We start from the raw sequence: 21,267 nt of genomic DNA, 5'->3' as shown, positions 1-21,267 counted from the left end.
GTGCTCCGCACATGTATATACTGATCTTCTTCTCGTGTTACTCACATGAGGTTTTTGTTGGTTTTGACTATTTCCTTTATAGAACCTCTGAGGAGTCTGTATATACCGTATGTAAGGAGGCCGCTGGGGGGGGGGGGGTGTTATTGTTTACGGGACAAATTGTTCTTCATGACGGTAATATTTATTATGGGAGGCTGGAAAATCATTCAGAATGGGGAAGAATCGGAGAACACGGCGTCTCTGCATCTTTCTCACAGGCTTTGTTTTCCCGGGTTCAGTCTGCAGCCACTTTCTGTATTCTATAAGTCGCTACAATATCATTTTAGTTACATTTTAACCCCTTAACAAAATCCAAATCTTCGCCAATTTATTTATTTTTTTCTAAAAGTCACCACATTCTGACATCTGTAACTTTTAATATTTGAGTGTACGGGGATGCAGAGGGCGCCTTTTTTTGGCGGGGCCGGGGGCACTTTTTAGTTTTACGATTTTGAGAATTGTCTTTTGAATTTATGACTTTTTATTCAAGTTTTTATCAGAGGCAAAATATTAGGCCTAGGGGGTCTAATAAATGCAAAAAAAAAAAAAGTAAAAAAAATATAAAAAAATTAAAAAGTATCAAAAATTCTAATCTGCCCCCCCCCCCCCCCTAGAACACATATAAAGGTAGTTATATACTGTGACACCCCTACAAGTTAGGTCTCCCTGTGTCCGAGAACCGCCGCTCTACAAATCTATATATTTTTCCCGTACGGTAAACGCCATAGCAGGAAAAAAAAGTCGAACCGCTGTTTTTTCACTGTTTTGCCTCTGATTAAAAATTTTAATTAAAAAAAAATGATCAAACCAATAAACAGTCCCCAAAATGGTAGAAGTGAAGAGCACACCCGGCCCCGCCAAAAGAGACGCCCTATGCATCCCCGTACACAGAAGTATAAAATAGTTACGGGGGTCAGAATACGGCGACTTTTAGAAAAAAAAAAAAAAAATGGGCCAGTTTTGGATTTTTGTTAAAGGGGTTGTCCTATATAAAGCATCCCATCTATACTGCTAGGTTAAGTGGATTTAAGACTTTTTCTCAATACATTGCTTTATCAAAACTGCTTTGTTTGTCGCTGTCCTAATTTTATTCACTTCATTGTTGACACTGCGTTTCCATGGTGCTGAGCGAGGGGGGAGGGGCTGAGTGCTGGGCGCAGCTCTGAGCTGTGTATGTCTCTGCCACAGACAAGTAACAGAGCTCCTCAGAGAGGGGAGGGGGGAGGTGAGAGATAGGGAGCCCGGTACCTCTGTATGTATGACTTCATCCTGTGCTAATGCATCTACAACCAATCCCTCATTACTGACTGCAGACATAGCAGAGCAAGGGAAACCCCGCCCACCAATGTGCCGAGAAATCCAGGAAGTGAAGAGAGCGCAGAGACTGCAGGTGGGTGAATGAGCGAGATGGGAATACTCCTGTAAGGGGTTAAAATGTAAATAAAACCTTACAGGTGACGTCACACACACGCCCAGTAGGACACAGTACACACGATGCGGCTCACTGCTCTGCTATGACTGGAATGCCGGTGATAATGGCGGTGACGGATTGTTAGCGCTCTCCGGGTCACGTGGTGTCATTCTGTCTCTCCGGGTCACGTGGTGTCATTCTGTCTCTCCGGGTCACGTGGTGCCGCTGTTTACACGGGGTGACAGCTGTACCAGGCGCCGCCCATATCACCAGCACGTGACCTCAGGTAGCAGCCAGTGGTTGGCCGGCCTGCGGTCACATGACTCGGGGTTACATTATGAGCCGCTGCTCCAGGTTCCGGTGTTTCCGGTCCGGGGATGGGGGAATGTCCGGTGTATCACGAGCGGCAGCGGCTGGAGCTGTGCGCGATCCATGCCCTGAATAACCTGCTGCAGAAAGCCGAGATCACACAGCGCCGGGCCGAGGAGATCTGCTGGGGGTGAGAGACTGCCAGAGACAGGGGAGAGAGACAGAGGGGGGAGAGACAGAGACTGCCAGAGACAGGAGAGAGAGAGGGGACAGAGAGAGGAGAGACTGCAGAGACAGGAGAGAGAGAGGGGACAGAGAGAGGAGAGACTGCAGAGACAGGGGAGAGACACAGAGGGGGGAGAGAGAGAGGGGGGGGAGAGACAGAGACTGCCAGAGACAGGAGAGAGAGAGGGGACAGAGAGAGGAGAGACTGCAGAGACAGGAGAGAGAGAGGGGACAGAGAGAGGAGAGACTGCAGAGACAGGGGAGAGACACAGAGGGGGGAGAGAGAGAGGGGGGGGAGAGACAGAGACTGCCAGAGACAGGAGAGAGAGAGGGGACAGAGAGAGGAGAGACTGCAGAGACAGGAGAGAGAGAGGGGACAGAGAGAGGAGAGACTGCAGAGACAGGAGAGAGAGAGGGGACAGAGAGAGGAGAGACTGCAGAGACAGGGGAGAGACACAGAGGGGGGAGAGAGAGAGGGGGGGAGAGACAGAGACTGCCAGAGACAGGAGAGAGAGAGGGGACAGAGAGAGGAGAGACTGCAGAGACAGGAGAGAGAGAGGGGACAGAGAGAGGAGAGACTGCAGAGACAGGGGAGAGACACAGAGGGGGGATGAGAGAGAGGGGGGGGAGAGACAGAGACTGCCAGAGACAGGAGAGAGAGAGGGGACAGAGAGAGGAGAGACTGCCAGAGACAGGAGAGAGAGAGGGGACAGAGAGAGGAGAGACTGCAGAGACAGGGGAGAGACACAGAGGGGGGAGAGAGAGAGGGGGGGAGAGACAGAGACTGCCAGAGACAGGAGAGAGAGAGGGGACAGAGAGAGGAGAGACTGCAGAGACAGGAGAGAGAGAGGGGACAGAGAGAGGAGAGACTGCAGAGACAGGAGAGAGAGAGGGGACAGAGAGAGGAGAGACTGCAGAGACAGGGGAGAGACACAGAGGGGGGGAGAGAGAGAGGGGGGGGAGAGACAGAGACTGCCAGAGACAGGAGAGAGAGAGGGGACAGAGAGAGGAGAGACTGCAGAGACAGGGGAGAGACACAGAGGGGGGAGAGAGAGAGGGGGGGGGAGAGACAGAGACTGCCAGAGACAGGAGAGAGAGAGGGGACAGAGAGAGGAGAGAGAGAGGGGACAGAGAGAGGAGAGACTGCAGAGACAGGGGAGAGACACAGAGGGGGGGAGAGAGAGAGGGGGGAGAGACAGAGACTGCCAGAGACAGGAGAGAGAGAGGGGACAGAGAGAGGAGAGACTGCAGAGAGAGGAGAGAGAGAGGGGACAGAGAGAGGAGAGACTGCAGAGAGAGGAGAGAGAGAGGGGACAGAGAGAGGAGAGACTGCAGAGAGAGGAGAGAGAGAGGGGACAGAGAGAGGAGAGACTGCAGAGAGAGGAGAGAGAGAGGGGACAGAGAGAGAGAGACTGCAGAGACAGGGGAGAGACACAGAGGGGGTGAGAGAGAGAGGAGGAGACTGCAGAGAGAGGAGATCACACAGCGCCGGGCCGAGGAGATCTGCTGGGGGTGAGAGGGGAGAGAGCGCAGGAGAGAGAGAGAGAGGAGAGAGACAGGGGAGAGAGAGAGAGGAGGGGGAGAGACAGAGAGAGGAGAGACTGCAGAGAGAGGAGATCACACAGCGCCAGGCCGAGGAGATCTGCTGGGGGTGAGAGACAGAGAGAAAGAGAGAGAGAGGGGGGAGAGACAGAGACTGCCAGAGACAGGAGAGAGAGAGGGGACAGAGAGAGGAGAGACTGCAGAGACAGGGGAGAGACACAGAGGGGGTGAGAGAGAGAGGAGAGACTGCAGAGAGAGGAGATCACACAGCGCCGGGCTGAGGAGATCTGCTGGGGGTGAGAGACTGCCAGAGACAGGGGACAGAGAGAGGAGAGACTGCCAGAGGGAGAGAGAAAAAGACTACAGAGAGACAGAGGGGGAGAGAGAGAGAGGAGATCACACAGGGGCCGAGGAGATCTGCTCGGGGTGAGAGGGGAGAGAGCGCAGGCTAGAGAGAAGAGAGAGAGGAGAGAGACAGGGGAGAGAGAGAGACTGCCAGAGAGAGGGGGGGAGAGAGAAAGAGACTACAGAGAGACAGGGGGGGGGGGGGACGGAGAGAGAGGAGATCACACAGCGCCGGGCCGAGGAGATCTGCTGGGGGTGAGAGACGGAGTGAGACAGGGGGGAGAGAGAATGAGGGGAGAGACTGCTAGAGAGACAGAGGGGGGAGAGAGAGGAGACACTGCCAGAGAGAGAGACTGCAGAGACAGGGGGGGAGAGAGAGAGACTGCAGAGAGCGGAGATCACACAGCGCCGGGCCGAGGAGATCTGCTGGGGGTGAGAGACGGAGTGAGACGGGAGAGAGACAGGGGAGAGACACAGAGAGAGAGAGACTGCAGAGACAGAGGGGGGAGAGAGAGAGGAGAGACACAGAGAGAGAGAGGAGATCTGCTGGAGGTGAGAGACTGCAGAGAGAGGAGATCTGCTGGGAGAGACTGCAGAGAGAGAGCCGGATTTTCTGAGACTCCATCTTCTGTATTTGCAGGCTGTCTCCTAATTCGGTGATAAACCCCCATCGCAGCTTCTTGGGCACCGGTAACTATGACGTCAATGTCATCATGGCGGTGCTGCAGACCCTGGATTACGCGGCAGTCTGGTGGGATAAGAGGAGGTGAGGAGGAGGCTGTGACCCCCGACCTCCAGAACCCTGAGCGCGGAGGGTCGGGGGAGGGGACATTAGATTTATGCGCCAGTCTGTAAGGTGCGAGGTAAGATGGCGGCCGCGCGTCTCATTAGGCTCCTCCTCTTCTTCTTGTTTTCGCAGATCTCTGGAGAGTTTAGTCCTAAATGAGATTTTTGGATTTATCCTGAACATCCCCTCCCCCATCTCTCTGGGATTCCTGTCTCTTCCATCACCCGCAAACACTGGATCGCCGTTCGCCAAATTAACGGAATTTACTACAACCTGGACTCCAAGCTGAAGTCTCCGGTGCGGCTCGGGGGTCCCCGGGAGCTGAAGTGAGTAATGGCGGCCTCCGTGTCTGTGCACCTCAGAAGCTCACGCCGTGGGGGAGGGGTCTGCCTCGCACTGGTCGGTGGAGTTCCCCTTTAGGTTCAGTCTCTTCCAGTAATGGCAGTGACCTGTGTGAGGTGTAGTGACGGTGACATCGCCGGTATAGTCAGGTTGTGGCGACATTCCTGGAGCTCGTCACGTTTCGTGTTATTGGGCGTGTCACATGACTGACATTCCTGCAGCGTGCGAGGACACATGCGCCAATTTACAACTTGTGAGCGCTGAGGTTATTTGTGGGCGGGGAACTCTACAGGGGGCGGAGTCTGACACAGGGGAGGGGTCGGCTGATCATTACACTTTATTAGGGTGTGATAGGCTGCATTAACCATTTGTGTGCCAGACATGTAGACTGAGGCCCCCAGTGCGGAAAAGCTGCGCGCGCTCTGTCTCCCTCTCGCGCGCTCTGTCTCGCTCTCTCTTGCTCGCTCTTGCTCGTCCGCTCTGTCCTGCTCTCTCTTGCTCGCCTTCTCTCTCTTGCTCGCCTGCTCTGTCCTGCTCTCTCTCGCTCGCTCTGTCTTGCTCTCTCTTGCTCGCCTGCTCTGTCCTGCTCTCTCTTGCTCGCCCGCTCTGTCCTGCTCTCTCTTGCTCGCCCGCTCTGTCCTGCTCTCTCTTGCTCGCCCGCTCTGTCCTGCTCTCTCTTGCTCGCCCGCTCTGTCCTGCTCTCTCTTGCTCGCCCGCTCTGTCCTGCTCTCTCTTGCTCGCCCGCTCTGTCCTGCTCTCTCTTGCTCGCCCGCTCTGTCCTGCTCTCTCTTGCTCGCCCGCTCTGTCCTGCTCTCTCTTGCTCGCCCGCTCTGTCCTGCTCTCTCTTGCTCGCCCGCTCTGTCCTGCTCTCTCTTGCTCGCCCGCTCTGTCCTGCTCTCTCTTGCTCGCCCGCTCTGTCCTGCTCTCTCTTGCTCGCCCGCTCTGTCCCTGCTCTCTCTTGCTCGCCCGCTCTGCCCTGCTCTCTCTTGCTCGCCCGCTCTGCCCTGCTCTCTCTTGCTCGCCCGCTCTGTCCTGCTCTCTCTTGCTCGCCCGCTCTGTCCTGCTCTCTCTTGCTCGCCCGCTCTGTCCTGCTCTCTCTTGCTCGCCCGCTCTGTCCTGCTCTCTCTTGCTCGCCCGCTCTGTCCTGCTCTCTCTTGCTCGCCCGCTCTGTCCTGCTCTCTCTTGCTCGCCCGCTCTGTCCTGCTCTCTCTTGCTCGCCCGCTCTCTTCAGACTTTCACTTCCAACTTTTGCTCAAAAAACACAGCAAACTCTACAACAGATATCGCAGCTTTTCCGTGATGTGGCGCCTCCGCCTTAGAGATTTTCCAGGCTTTGTGAATTGATCTCTCCCTAGTTCAGGGGGTTTCACACCCGGCACCCTCACGGATCAGCTGTTTGCAGCAGTATTGTTCACAGGCCCCGTGACATCACCTGTATTGGTTACGTGGCCTGATCACGGTCACTCTGTAGTGTTTGGCGCTGTCCTGGCCGCACTGCTCACCCGCATACAGTGATCTCCTCACGGCTGATCCGCAGGGGCCTCGCTATCTGACCTCCAATCATCTTCTACTGGTAACCTATCGTCTAGCCCCGTCCTGATCTCCAGGTACACACTCCAGTCACATCCAGAGCTGCAGACTATCTATCCCGAGCATCCCCTAAGGCTGAGCATGCTGGGAGTTGTAGTCTTTGTGCAGGCGAGGGGGGTTATAGGGCATCATGGGATTTTAGGTGTAGTATGTGACAGTAGTAGAATTGTGATTGCAGCTCTGGATGTGACTGGAGTGATGATTATTTAGTATCCTCAGTGCAGCCGCCCCTGTGTCCCCCCTCCCTTTCCTTCTGCTTTAGGTTTCCCATAATCCCTCGGGGCAGATTAGCCAAGACTCTAGATTATCAGATTCTGGATGAAGAGATTGTGTGCGAACATTTCGGGGTGCAGGGTGTTGCCTGCTGCGCCCTGGTGTGGATCCAGTAGGTGGCGCTGGCTGTGTTACCGGTGTGGTCCGGCAGGCTCCGCCCTGTTGGGTCGGGGTCCATGTTTTAACTAAATCTGCCTCTCCTCATCCTAAATGTAACCCTAACCCTCCTGGCTGGGGCTGAACCTCAGGGGCGGTGCCTAATTCTAACACTCAAAAGGGGCGGGGTTTTGGGTGTGGACACTGGAGCAGAGGCAGCACCACCTACTGGCCCCCCATGAGACCCACAGGACCAACCTCTGCCCCCTCCTGTGGGTCCCTGCACTGCTGAGCAGAGGGGTCTCGGGCTGCGCCAGTGCTGTGTGGAGGAGATTTTGGATTACATGGAGAAGTGGGAGGGATTTCCTTGGCTCCGCCCCTCACCTGGTTGAATGTGGCCATGTCCTGGTACGGGCAGCAGGTGGCGATGTTGGTCATAATAGAATATTGCAATAACCTAGTACAGAGGTTGTCGCCCTCCAGACGTGGCTGTGAGTGGAGCATGCTGGGAGTTGTAGTCTCACAGTGTCTGAAGGGCTTACTCTGCCTTTACATTAACCTCTTCTCTGCCTCCACAGAGACTTCCTGCAGGGCTGCATCTCGCGGGGCAGTTGTGAGATCCTCCTGGTCGTGACCAAGGACGTGGAGGACGCTCGGCTCTGGATCAATGAAGGTGACAGAACCACATGAGCCCGGACACATGCACCCTCAGCTGGGCTGAGCCCCCACCCAAAGACTTTCCGTCTATTTATTGGGGTCCCCCGCCCCGTCTTCCTGATGGACCTGATATGCACTACTCCGCTCCTTCGATGCCTTAATGCTTGTCCTTTGTTTTTTTTACACCAGATGCCGAATATTAATCTATGACTCGGATGTCGCCACTTTTCTGCTAATTCCATTAAAGATTTTTTATATACAGTCTGCAGGCTCCGCCCCTGTGACTCTGTAAGTGTTGTACTCTCTGCCCGCCACCAGGGGTCACTATAAGAGCTGTAATCCCAGGTAGCCATACAAGGCTGCCCAGAACATCCATAGTTGGGAATCTGTTCCTTTTGGGACAGAAATACTGATTTAGCAATTAAATCCACATTATGATTAAAAGACTTTATAACTGAGTCGTTCATGATGTTAAGGATGCCGCCCTCTATAGGGTGGTGTACAGAGTGCACTCTGTTCTCCTAATTCCATCCAGGAGACTAGATTTGCATATTTTTTACCCATAATCCCTAGCGGAGCAAGAATGACTTGTAAGTCTCCGTACTGCCTATGTAGGCACACACTCTCCCTAATGTGGACGAGTGCCCCCATACCCCAGAACATTCCAGTAAGTTCTCGCGTTCGGCTCCTCGCACAGAACACATTCTTCTTTTAATAATATTTTAAAAATTTTTCAATGTACATAAAATTCTAAAAGTAAATACAAGTCATGGCGGAAAATTAGAGGAAATGTTCGGTGGTCCCGCAGGTCATCGCGGTCTTCTCTTCCTTCCATTGCGCTTCATACCTAGTAAAATAGAAGATGCAAAGGTGAGCACGGGCGCAGCCTAGTCACGTGACCCCTCTGATAACAGAGACTAGTACCCTGCACCCCATTGCTCCCATACCAGCTTACACATTGCACCGGATCAGCATCTTATACCCAAGCGATGGTTTGTTTTTTTGCATAGTCTCTACTTTTCTGGGTTTATTCAGAGGGTTCAATTGGGTTTAAAAAGTACCCAAAAATCTGTAGCGGAGCCGACGTCTGGTGCAGGAGGAGCCGAGGCTGCGACACCATCTATCTAACATACTAACCGTTTGGTAACCAGCCATGGAAAAATGGTGCAAATAACATCAGAATCACCTGCTTGCACATTACATCACTGCCTGGACTGAAAGGATCACCAAGATTACTAATCCCATAATCCACAGGAAAGATCCAGGGATAGAAAAAGTACTGGCAGTGCGAGAGTAACCCCCTCACTACACCACCACACAGCAGAGCTGGACGAGAGCAGTCAGAGTAGGGTTAGCAGTCATATCCGACCGAGAAACAGAATATAAACACCCCCCCCCCCAAAAAAAAAAAAAAAAAAAAAAACCTACAAAACATATCAGAGTTGTACAAATAGTATGTAGTGAGCGCCCCTATGTGGTGACTGTATAATCTATATGTAGTGAGCTCCTCCTAGTGGTGACTGTATAATCTGTATGTAGTGAGCTCCCCCTAGTGGTGACTGTATAATCTGTATGTAGTGAGCTCCCCCTAGTGGTGACTGTATAATCTGTATGTAGTGAGCTCCTCCTAGTGGTGACTGTATAATCTGTATGTAGTGAGCTCCCTCTAGTGGTGTCTGTATAATCTGTATGTAGTGAGCTCCCCCTAGTGGTGACTGTATAATCTGTATGTAGTGAGCTCCTCCTAGTGGCGACTGTATAATCTGTATGTAGTGAGCTCCCCCTAGTGGTGACTGTATAATCTGTATGTAGTGAGCTCCCCCTAGTGGTGACTGTATAATCTGTACGTAGTGAGCTCTTCCTAGTGGTGACTGTATAATCTGTATGTAGTGAGCTCCTCCTAGTGGTGACTGTATAATCTGTATGTAGTGAGCTCCCCCTAGTGGTGACTGTATAATCTGTATGTAGTGAGCTCCTCCTAGTGGTGACTGTATAATCTGTATGTAGTGAGCTCCCCCTTGTGGTGACTGTATAATCTGTATGTAGTGAGCGCCCCTATGTGGTGACTGTATAATCTGTATGTAGTGAGCTCCCTCTAGTGGTGACAGTATAATCTGTATGTAGTGAGCTCCCCCTAGTGGTCACTGTATAATCTGTATGTAGTGAGCTCCTCCTAGTGGTGACTGTATAATCTGTATGTAGTGAGCTCCCCCTAGTGGTGACTGTATAATCTGTATGTAGTGAGCTCCCCCTAGTGGTGACTGTATAATCTGTATGTAGTGAGCTCCTCCTAGTGGTGACTGTATAATCTGTATGTAGTGAGCTCCCCCTAGTGGTGACTGTATAATCTGTATGTAGTGAGCTCCTCCTAGTGGCGACTGTATAATCTGTATGTAGTGAGCTCCTCCTAGTGGTGACTGTATAATCTGTATGTAGTGAGCTCCCTCTAGTGGTGACTGTATAATCTGTATGTACTGAGCTCCTCCTAGTGGCGACTGTATAATCTGTATGTAGTGAGCTCCCCCTAGTGGTGACTGTATAATCTGTATGTAGTGAGCTCCCTCTAGTGGCGACTGTATAATCTGTATGTAGTGAGCTCCTCCTGGTGGCGACTGTATAATCTGTATGTAGTGAGCTCCCTCTAGTGGCGACTGTATAATCTGTATGTAGTGAGCTCCCTCTAGTGGCGACTGTATAATCTGTATGTAGTGAGCTCCCTCTAGTGGCGACTGTATAATCTGTATGTAGTGAGCTCCTCCTAGTGGCGACTGTATAATCTGTATGTAGTGAGCTCCCTCTAGTGGCGACTGTATAATCTGTATGTAGTGAGCTCCTCCTAGTGGCGACTGTATAATCTGTATGTAGTGAGCTCCCTCTAGTGGCGACTGTGTAATCTGTATGTAGTGAGCTCCCCCTAGTGGTGACTGTGTAATCTGTATGTAGTGAGCTCCCTCTAGTGGTGACTGTGTAATCTGTATGTAGTGAGCTCCCCCTAGTGGTGACTGTACAATCTGTATGTAGTGAGCTCCCCCTAGTGGTGACTGTACAATCTGTATGTAGTGAGCTCCCCCTAGTGGTGACTGTATAATCTGTATGTAGTGAGCTCCCCCTAGTGGTGACTGTATAATCTGTATGTAGTGAGCTCCCCCTAGTGGTGACTGTACAATCTGTATGTAGTGAGCTCCCCCTAGTGGTGACTGTACAATCTGTATGTAGTGAGCTCCCCCTAGTGGTGACTGTATAATCTGTATGTAGTGAGCTCCCCCTAGTGGTGACTGTATAATCTGTATGTAGTGAGCTCCCCCTAGTGGTGACTGTATAATCTGTATGTAGTGAGCTCCCCCTAGTGGTGACTGTATAATCTGTATGTAGTGAGCTCCCCCTAGTGGTGACTGTATAATCTGTATGTAGTGAGCTCCTCCTAGAGGTGACTGTATAATCTGTATGTAGTGAGCTCCCCCTAGTGGTGACTGTATAATCTGTATGTAGTGAGCTCCTCCTAGAGGTGACTGTATAATCTGTATGTAGTGAGCTCCTCCTAGTGGTGACTGTATAATCTGTATGTAGTGAGCTCCTCCTAGTGGTGGCTGTATAATCTGTATGTAGTGGGCTCCCTCTAGTGGTGACTGTATAATCTGTATGTAGTGAGCTCCCTCTAGTGGTGACTGTATAATCTGTATGTAGTGAGTTCCTCCTAGTGGTGACTGTATAATCTGTATGTAGTGAGCTCCCCCTAGTGGTGACTGTATAATCTGTATGTAGTGAGCTCCCCCTAGTGGTGACTGTATAATCTGTATGTAGTGAGCTCCTCCTAGTGGTGACTGTATAATCTGTATGTAGTGAGCTCCTCCTAGTGGAGACTGTATAATTTGTATGTAGTGAGCTCCTCCTAGTGGTGACTGTATAATCTGTATGTAGTGAGCTCCCCCTAGTGGTGAGTGTATAATCTGTATGTAGTGAGCTCCCCCTAGTGGTGACTGTATAATCTGTATGTAGTGAGCTCCCCCTAGTGGTGACTGTATAATCTGTATGTAGTGAGCTCCCCCTAGTGGTGACTGTATAATCTGTATGTAGTGAGCTCCTCCTAGTGGTGACTGTATAATCTGTATGTAGTGAGCTCCTCCTAGTGGAGACTGTATAATTTGTATGTAGTGAGCTCCTCCTAGTGGTGACTGTATAATCTGTATGTAGTGAGCTCCCCCTAGTGGTGAGTGTATAATCTGTATGTAGTGAGCTCCCCCTAGTGGTGACTGTATAATCTGTATGTAGTGAGCTCCTCCTAGTGGTGACTGTATAATCTGTATGTAGTGAGCTCCTCCTAGTGGAGACTGTATAATTTGTATGTAGTGAGCTCCTCCTAGTGGTGACTGTATAATCTGTATGTAGTGAGCTCCCCCTAGTGGTGAGTGTATAATCTGTATGTAGTGAGCTCCCCCTAGTGGTGACCGGTACAGGTGAATATGAGAAACTTTGTGACAGATCTTGTTTAGGATTTCTGTTTCCTTTCACATCCTCACCAATGTGCGGTATTATATACTGCTACAAAGCTGACACTGCCTTATCTGGTGTGTGTCCTGGTGCCGCAAGACAAGGCTATTGAAGAGGGCATTAAGGCCCATCCTTCTGACTGTGGGAGATATTGGGGCTTAAACAAACATACCGCAGACAATATGAACTCAGTGCAGTGTCGGATTTCTAGCAATATGTAAAACCGCATATCTGTGAGGACATGAAAGGTCATCTCTAAGATCTTCTCCTGCTCCTTTGGAGAATATCAGCCTCTCCTACCGCTCTAGGGGAGCGGTGGATTAGATTCTCCTGCTGGTGACTACATTAATTTCTTGCCTCGTTCTGTGCACTAGCAGCCTCCTATCTACAACCTGTGTAGGTGTAACAGCAGGAAGGAGTGGAGCGGTTTTTCTATCCCCCTCTTCATAGGCTGATATTACAGAGATTCTTATATTACCTTTTACTATTCATTTATGACTCGCTTTTTGTAACTGTCCGGTGCTCTCAGTGGGGGTGTGGCCTAGGTATTATTGTCTCCACCCCTGCTTACTACTATTTGCTGTTGTAGAGGGGGGGGGGGGGGCGCTATACAGACTCCACAACTATGACTGGAGCCAATAGACTTGATCTCTCTTCTCAGGGCCGTTTAGTTGTTGCCTGTGTGTCTTTGCTTCAGCCCCCATAGATGCCCCCCCCCCAATCGTTGCCCCCGAGGTATCTGCCCTATCTGTGTACGTACCGGGGCCTGGCAGGACAAGGTGTTGCAGGCATTGGGGCAGCACTTCTGTTCCTCTGAACAGTTTGTATCAGAGGTGCAGGTCGTGCTCGTTGCGCAGTTCGCCGTATTGTCCTCCAGAGGGGGGCAAGAGCCGGGTTTATCTGGAGGGACATAATAATAGAGAGGTCACAAAGTGTCGCACGGGGCAAGTGGCACCTGATTGTCCGATCTGTACTCACCGTTTGGGAGTTGGCACATGTACCCATTACATGGTGTCTCGCAACATTTTCGAACCCCAACGCAGTCTGAGTCGTTGTTGCACCTTCGGAAGCAAATCCCTAGAATTAACTCTGATTTCGGGCACTCCCCAGGCTTCACTGAAAGGGTTAAAATAAAGAAGCACAAGTCTCAGCAGAGTCTGGACAAAAAGGAGCTCACTACATACAGATTATACAGTCACCACTAGGGGGCGCTCACTACATACAGATTATACAGTCACCACTAGGGGGAGCTCACTACATACAGATTATACAGTCACCACTAGAGGGAGCTCACTACATATAGATTATACAGTCACCACTAGGAGGAGCTCACTACATACAGATTATACAGTCACCACTAGGAGGAGCTCACTACATACAGATTATACAGTCACCACTAGAGGGAGCTCACTACATAGAGATTATACAGTCACCACTAGAGGGAGCTCACTACATAGAGATTATACAGTCACCACTAGGAGGAGCTCACTACATACAGATTATACAGTCACCACTAGGAGGAGCTCACTGCTTACAGATTATACAGTCACCACTAGGAGGAGCTCACTACATACAGATTATACAGTCACCACTAGGGGGAGCTCACTACATACAGATTATACAGTCACCACTAGGAGGAGCTCACTACATACAGATTATACAGTCACCACTAGGAGGAGCTCACTACATACAGATTATACAGTCACCACTAGGGGGAGCTCACTACATACAGATTATACAGTCACCACTAGGAGGAGCTCACTACATACAGATTATACAGTCACCACTAGGGGGAGCTCACTACATACAGATTATACAGTCACCACTAGAGGGAGCTCACTACATACAGAATATACAGTCATCACTAGAGGGAGCTCACTACATACAGATTATACAGTCACCACTAGAGGGAGCTCACTACATACAGATTATACAGTCACCACTAGAGGGAGCTCACTACATACAGATTATACAGTCACCACTAGGAGGAGCTCACTACATACAGATTATACAGTCACCACATAGGGGCGCTCACTACATACAGATTATACAGTCACCACTAGGGGGAGCTCACTACATACAGATTATACAGTCACCACTAGGAGGAGCTCACTACATACAGATTATACAGTCACCACTAGGAGGAGCTCACTGCTTACAGATTATACAGTCACCACTAGGAGGAGCTCACTACATACAGATTATACAGTCACCACTAGGGGGAGCTCACTACATACAGATTATACAGTCACCACTAGGAGGAGCTCACTACATACAGATTATACAGTCACCACTAGGAGGAGCTCACTACATACAGATTATACAGTCACCACTAGGGGGAGCTCACTACATACAGATTATACAGTCACCACTAGGAGGAGCTCACTACATACAGATTATACAGTCACCACTAGGGGGAGCTCACTACATACAGATTATACAGTCACCACTAGAGGGAGCTCACTACATACAGAATATACAGTCATCACTAGAGGGAGCTCACTACATACAGATTATACAGTCACCACTAGAGGGAGCTCACTACATACAGATTATACAGTCACCACTAGAGGGAGCTCACTACATACAGATTATACAGTCACCACTAGGAGGAGCTCACTACATACAGATTATACAGTCACCACATAGGGGCGCTCACTACATACAGATTATACAGTCACCACTAGGAGGAGCTCACTACATACAGATTATACAGTCACCACTAGGGGGAGCTCACTACATACAGATTATACAGCCACCACTAGGAGGAGCTCACTACATACAGATTATACAGTCACCACTAGGGGGAGCTCACTACATACAGATTATACAGTCACCACTAGGGGGAGCTCACTACATACAGATTATACAGTCACCACTAGGGGGAGCTCACTACATACAGATTATACAGTCACCACTAGGGGGAGCTCACTACATACAGATTATACAGTCACCACTAGGAGGAGCTCACTACATACAGATTATACAGTCACCACTAGAGGGAGCTCACTACATACAGATTATACAGTCACCACTAGGGGGAGCTCACTACCTACAGATTATACAGTCACCACTAGAGGGAGCTCCCTACATACAGATTATACAGTCACCACTAGGGAGAGCTCACTACATACAGATTATACAGTCACCACTAGGAGGAGCTCACTACATACAGATTATACAGTCACCACTAGGGGGCGCTCAGTACATACAGATTATACAGTCACCACTAGGAGGAGCTCACTACATACAGATTATACAGTCACCACTAGGGGGCGCTCACTACATACAGATTATACAGTCACCACTAGAGGGAGCTCACTACATACAGATTATACAGCCACCACTAGGAGGAGCTCACTACATACAGATTATACAGTCACCACTAGGAGGAGCTCACTACATATAGATTATACAGTCACCACTAGGAGGAGCTCACTACATACAGATTATACAGTCACCACTAGGAGGAGCTCACTACATACAGATTATACAGTCACCACTAGAGGGAGCTCACTACATACAGATTATACAGTCACCACTAGGGGGAGCTCACTACATACAGATTATACAGTCACCACTAGGAGGAGCTCACTACATACAGATTATACAGTCACCACTAGGGGGAGCTCACTACATACAGATTATACAGTCACCACTAAAGGGAGCTCACTACATACAGATTATACAGTCACCACTAGGGGGAGCTCACTACATACAGATTATACAGTCACCACTAGGGGGTGCTCACTACATACAGATTATACAGTCACCACTAAAGGGAGCTCACTACATACAGATTATACAGTCACCACTAGGAGGAGCTCACTACATACAGATTATACAGTCACCACTAGAGGGAGCTCACTACATACAGATTATACAGTCACCACTAGGGGGAGCTCACTACATACAGATTATACAGCCACCACTAGGAGGAGCTCACTACATACAGATTATACAGTCACCACTAGGGGGAGCTCACTACATACAGATTATACAGTCACCACTAGGAGGAGCTCACTACATACAGATTATACAGTCACCACTAGGAGGAGCGCACTACATACAGATTATACAGTCACCACTAGGAGGAGCTCACTACATACAGATTATACAGTCACCACTAGGGGGAGCTCACTACATACAGATTATACAGTCACCACTAAAGGGAGCTCACTACATACAGATTATACAGTCACCACTAGGGGGAGCTCACTACATACAGATTATACAGTCACCACTAGGGGGTGCTCAGTACATACAGATTATACAGTCACCACTAGGAGGAGCTCACTACATACAGATTATACAGTCACCACTAGGGGGCGCTCACTACATACAGATTATACAGTCACCACTAGAGGGAGCTCACTACATACAGATTATACAGTCACCACTAGGAGGAGCTCACTACATACAGATTATACAGTCACCACTAGGAGGAGCTCACTACATACAGATCATACAGTCACCACTAGGGGGAGCTCACTACATACAGATTATACAGTCACCACTACGGGGAGCCACTACATACAGATTATACAGTCACCACTAGGGGGAGCTCACTACATACAGATTATACAGTCACCACTAGGGGGAGCTCACTACATACAGATTATACAGTCACCACTAGGGGGAGCTCACTACATACAGATTATACAGTCACCACTAGGGGGAGCTCACTACATACAGATTATATAGTCACCACTAGGGGGAGCTCACTACATACAGATTATACAGTCACCACTAGGAGGAGCTCACTACATACAGATTATACAGTCACCACTAGGGGGAGCTCACTACATACAGATTATACAGTCACCACTAGGAGGAGCTCACTACATACAGATTATACAGTCACCACTAGGAGGAGCTCACTACATACAGATTATACAGTCACCACTAGGGGGAGCTCACTACATACAGATTATACAGTCACCACTAGGGGGAGCTCACTACATACAGATTATACAGTCACCACTAGGGGGAGCTCACTACATACAGATTATACAGTCACCACTAGGGGGAGCTCACTACATACAGATTATACAGTCACCACTAGGGGGAGCTCACTACATACAGATTATACAGTCACCACTAGGGGGAGCTCACTACATACAGATTATACAGTCACCACTAGGGGGAGCTCACTACATACAGATTATACAGTCACCACTAGGGGGAGCTCACTACATACAGATTATACAGTCACCACTAGGGGGAGCTCACTACATACAGATTATACAGTCACCACTAGGGGGAGCTCACTACATACAGATTATACAGTGACCACTAGGAGGAGCTCACTACATACAGATTATACAGTGACCACTAGGAGGAGCTCACTACATACAGATTATACAGTCACCACTAGAGGGAGATCACTACATACAGATTATACAGCCACCACTAGGGGGAGCTCACTACATACAGATTATACAGTCACCACTGGGAGGAGCTCACTACATACAGATTATACAGTCACCACTAGGGGGCGCTCACTACATACAGATTATACAGTCACCACTAGGGGGAGCTCACTACATACAGATTATACAGTCACCACTAGGGGGAGCTCACTACATACAGATTATACAGTCACCACTAGGGGGAGCTCACTACATACAGATTATACAGTCACCACTGGGAGGAGCTCACTACATACAGATTATACAGTCACCACTAGGGGGCGCTCACTACATACAGATTATACAGTCACCACTAGGAGGAGCTCACTACATACAGATTATACAACCACCACTAGGGGGAGCTCACTACATACAGATTATACAGTCACCACTAGGAGGAGCTCACTACATACAGATTATACAGTCACCACTAGGGGGCGCTCAGTACATATATATACATATTATAGGAATAACTCATCCTTGTTTTTGTTTTTTACTTATATTAGCGTGCGTCAGATCTTCTGCTTGCTTTCACATATAGCAGGGTATTACACAGGGTCTTAAAGAGTGGGCGGGTCTTCCCACATATTATTGCCCCTTATGCATCCCTAAACATTATAACGCCCCCCATCCCTGGCACACTGTAACGGCCTCACATGGTGATTGGTGACTATGCTCCTCACTACTCGTAGGATTGTGCGCACTTTTTCTGCCCCTGGCACCTGTACTCACTAGGTCAGATCACTGCGGCATCCTAAGTGCGGTGAGTACTGACGGTTATACTCACTGCTCTCCCCATCATCATCTAGGAGAACTGGCCAGGGCCTGCCCCCTTGTGTACACCCCTGATACAGAGTTATATTATAAAATACAGACTGCCCGCCATCACCACTAGGGGGTGCTCACTGCATACAGGAGGCCCAGCTCTGTCGTCAGAGTTGCAAGAGTTAAACTGGTTCTTGGATCAGCTGGAAAATGAACTTGTAAGAACGGAGAGCTCAGACACATTGTAGGCAGACAGGACACACGACAGGTAACGTTCCCACCAGCAGTGATACAAGTGATGATGATGGGGACAATGTGGCCCCTGTAAGGTCTCACCTGAGGTATCAGAAGACGCTGTCACCGCTTCCCCATGGACCGCCGTCAGCCCCAGCAGACATGCCAGCAGTAGGTAGAGCTTCATGGCTGCTCCTGGTAGACGTCAGTCCCTGCAGATCCTCCACATACTATTTAAATGTAAGGTGGTGGGGGTGGAGCGGGGGCGGGGTCTGCGGAGGGGACGACCCAACCACCTGTTACCTGCCGCCCACAACAAGTGCACGAAAGATTCTTACCTGAGGCGAAATATTCACTAATGTCACAGAGGGTGAAAGGAGAAGACGGGAGACAATGTGTTACCTGGCAGAGCCTCGGAAAGAGCAAGGGGATGGGGCTCCGACTGTACAGGGGGGCCCAGTCAGCCCCAAACTGCTCGGTTCATGCAGGAGATCTGGGCTTACAGTCCCATAGTCAGGCCAGGGTGGCCCTAAATCAGCGCAGTGTTCACCACCTCAGGGTGCAGGGCCCTCATAGGGGTCTCTCATGGGATCCAGAGAATTTAGGGCGATAGAGAATTCAGATTCCCAGTAGGGGTCACAATGGAATTCCAAGAGTACCCGGGGGAAACCACACATAAACAGGGGGGAGAACATACAAACGCCCCGGACCCCAGCAATGCTGAGCACTGAGCCTCAGGGCTGCCCTAAACTCCAACAGGTTACTTAATTGGGGGGGGGGGGGGGGACTTGGCTGATTTATACTTGTTATAATTGTCACCTATTTAGGACAGAGGGGTCTGGGGGAGGACAGAGGGGTCTAGGGGAGGAAAGAGGGGTCTGGGGGAGTACAGAGGGGTCTGGGGGAGGAAAGAGGGGTCTGGGGGAGGACAGAGGGGTCTGGAGGAGGACAGAGGGGTCTGGAGGAGGACAGAGGGGTCTAGGGGAGGAAAGAGGGGTCTGGGGGAGTACAGAGGAGTCTGGGGGAGGACAGAGGGGTCTGGGGGAGGACAGAGGAGTCTGGGGGAGGACAGAGGGGTCTGGGGAAGTACAGAGGAGTCTGGGGGAGGACAGAGGGGTCTGGGGGAGGACAGAGGAGTCTGGGGGAGGACAGAGGGGTCTGGGGAAGTACAGAGGAGTCTGGGGGAGGACAGAGGGGTCTGGGGGAGGACAGAGGAGTCTGGGGGAGGACAGAGGGGTCTGGGGAGGACAGAGGGGTCTGGAGGAGGACAGAGGGGTCTGGGGAGGACAGAGGGGTCTGGAGGAGGACAAAGGGGTCTGGGGGGGGGACAGAGGGGTCTGGGGGAGGACAGAGGGGTCTGGAGAGGAGTCTGGAGGAGGACAGAGGGGTCTGGGGAGGACAGAGGGGTCTGGAGGAGGACAAAGGGGTCTGGGGGAGGACAGAGGGGTCTGGGGGAGGACAAAGGGGTCTGGGGGAGGACAGAGGGGTCTGGGGGAGGACAGAGGGGTCTGGGGGAGGACAGGGAGGTCTGGGGGAGGACAGAGGGGTCTGGGGGAGGACAGAGGGGTCTGGAGGAGGACAGAGGAGTCTGGAGGGGGACAGAGGGGTCTGGAGGAAGACAGAGGGGTCTGGGGGAGGACAGAGGGGTCTGGGGGAGGACAGAGGGGTCTGGAGGAGGACAGAGGGGTCTGGAGGAAGACAGAGGGGTCTGGGGGAGGACAGAGGGGTCTGGAGAAGGACAGAGGAGTCTGGAGGAGGACAGAGGGGTCTGGGGGAGGACAGAGGAATCTGGGGGAGGACAGAGGGGTCTGGAGGAAGACAGAGGGGTCTGGAGAGGGACAGAGGGGTCTGGAGGAGGACAGAGGGGTCTGGAGGAAGACAGAGGGGTCTGGGGGAGGACAGAGGGGTCTGGGGGAGGACAGAGGGGTCTGGAGGAGGACAGAGGGGTCTGGAGGAGGACAGAGGGGTCTGGGGAAAGAGAGAGAGGTCTGGGGAAGGACAGGGGGGTCTGTGGGAGGACAGAGGGGTCTAGAGGAGAACAGAGGGGTCTGGGGGAGGACAGAGGGGTCTGGAGGAGGACAGAGGGGTCTGGGGGAGGACAGAGGGGTCTGGGGGAGGACAGAGGGGTCTGGGGGAGGACAGAGGGGTCTGGGGGAGGACAGAGGGGTCTGGAGGAGGACAGAGGGGTCTGGAGGAGGACAGAGGGGTCTGGAGGAGGACAGAGGGGTCTGGAGGAGGACAGAGGGGTCTGGGGGAGGACAGAGGGGTCTGGAGGAGGACAGAGGGGTCTGGAGGAGGACAGAGGGGTCTGGGGGAGGACAGAGGGGTCTGGAGGAGGACAGAGGGGTCTGGAGGAGGACAGAGGGGTCTGGAGGAGGACAGAGGGGTCTGGAGGGGGACAGAGGGGTCTGGGGGAGGACAGAGGGGTCTGGGGGAGGACAGAGGGGTCTGGAGGAGGACAGAGGGGTCTGGAGGAGGACAGAGGGGTCTGGAGGAGGACAGAGGGGTCTGGAGGAGGACAGAGGGGTCTGGAGGAGGACAGAGGGGTCTGGAGGAGGACAGAGGGGTCTGGGGGAGGACAGAGGGGTCTGGGGGAGGACAGAGGGGTCTGGAGGAGGACAGAGGGGTCTGGAGGAGGACAGAGGGGTCTGGAGGAGGACAGAGGGGTCTGGAGGGGGACAGAGGGGTCTGGGGGAGGACAGAGGGGTCTGGAGGAGAACAGAGGGGTCTGGGGGAGGACAGAGGGGTCTGGG

At 51.3% G+C, this 21,267-nt stretch overlaps 2 protein-coding genes across 2 annotated transcripts; one reads left to right on the top strand and one right to left on the bottom strand.

The window, feature by feature from the left end:
• The first annotated feature begins 1,767 nt into the window (after positions 1-1,767).
• Positions 1,768-7,887, top strand: JOSD2 (Josephin domain containing 2). Its single transcript, XM_075287695.1, is given in 5 exon segments — positions 1,768-1,949; positions 4,512-4,637; positions 4,791-4,876; positions 4,879-4,984; positions 7,538-7,887. Coding segments are annotated over 5 exon segments (552 nt in total). The 5' UTR covers positions 1,768-1,827; the 3' UTR covers positions 7,650-7,887.
• Positions 7,888-8,443: 556 nt separating this feature from the next.
• Positions 8,444-18,704, bottom strand: LOC142218066 (waprin-Phi1-like). The gene is made up of 4 exons (XM_075286484.1): positions 18,617-18,704; positions 13,083-13,220; positions 12,865-13,004; positions 8,444-8,463 (listed from the first exon to the last, which is right to left on the bottom strand). Exons 1-4 carry the CDS (start codon positions 18,699-18,701, stop codon positions 8,458-8,460), a joined length of 369 nt encoding a protein of 122 aa, XP_075142585.1. The 5' UTR covers positions 18,702-18,704; the 3' UTR covers positions 8,444-8,457.
• Between the last annotated feature and the right edge of the window lie 2,563 nt (positions 18,705-21,267).

The sequence above is a fragment of the Leptodactylus fuscus genome, chromosome 9 (genome assembly GCF_031893055.1).
Source record: "Leptodactylus fuscus isolate aLepFus1 chromosome 9, aLepFus1.hap2, whole genome shotgun sequence".
Classification (NCBI taxonomy): domain Eukaryota; kingdom Metazoa; phylum Chordata; class Amphibia; order Anura; family Leptodactylidae; genus Leptodactylus; species Leptodactylus fuscus.
The sequence above is the reverse complement of the archived record's forward strand: the minus strand, read 5'-3'. Positions and strand labels throughout refer to the sequence as shown.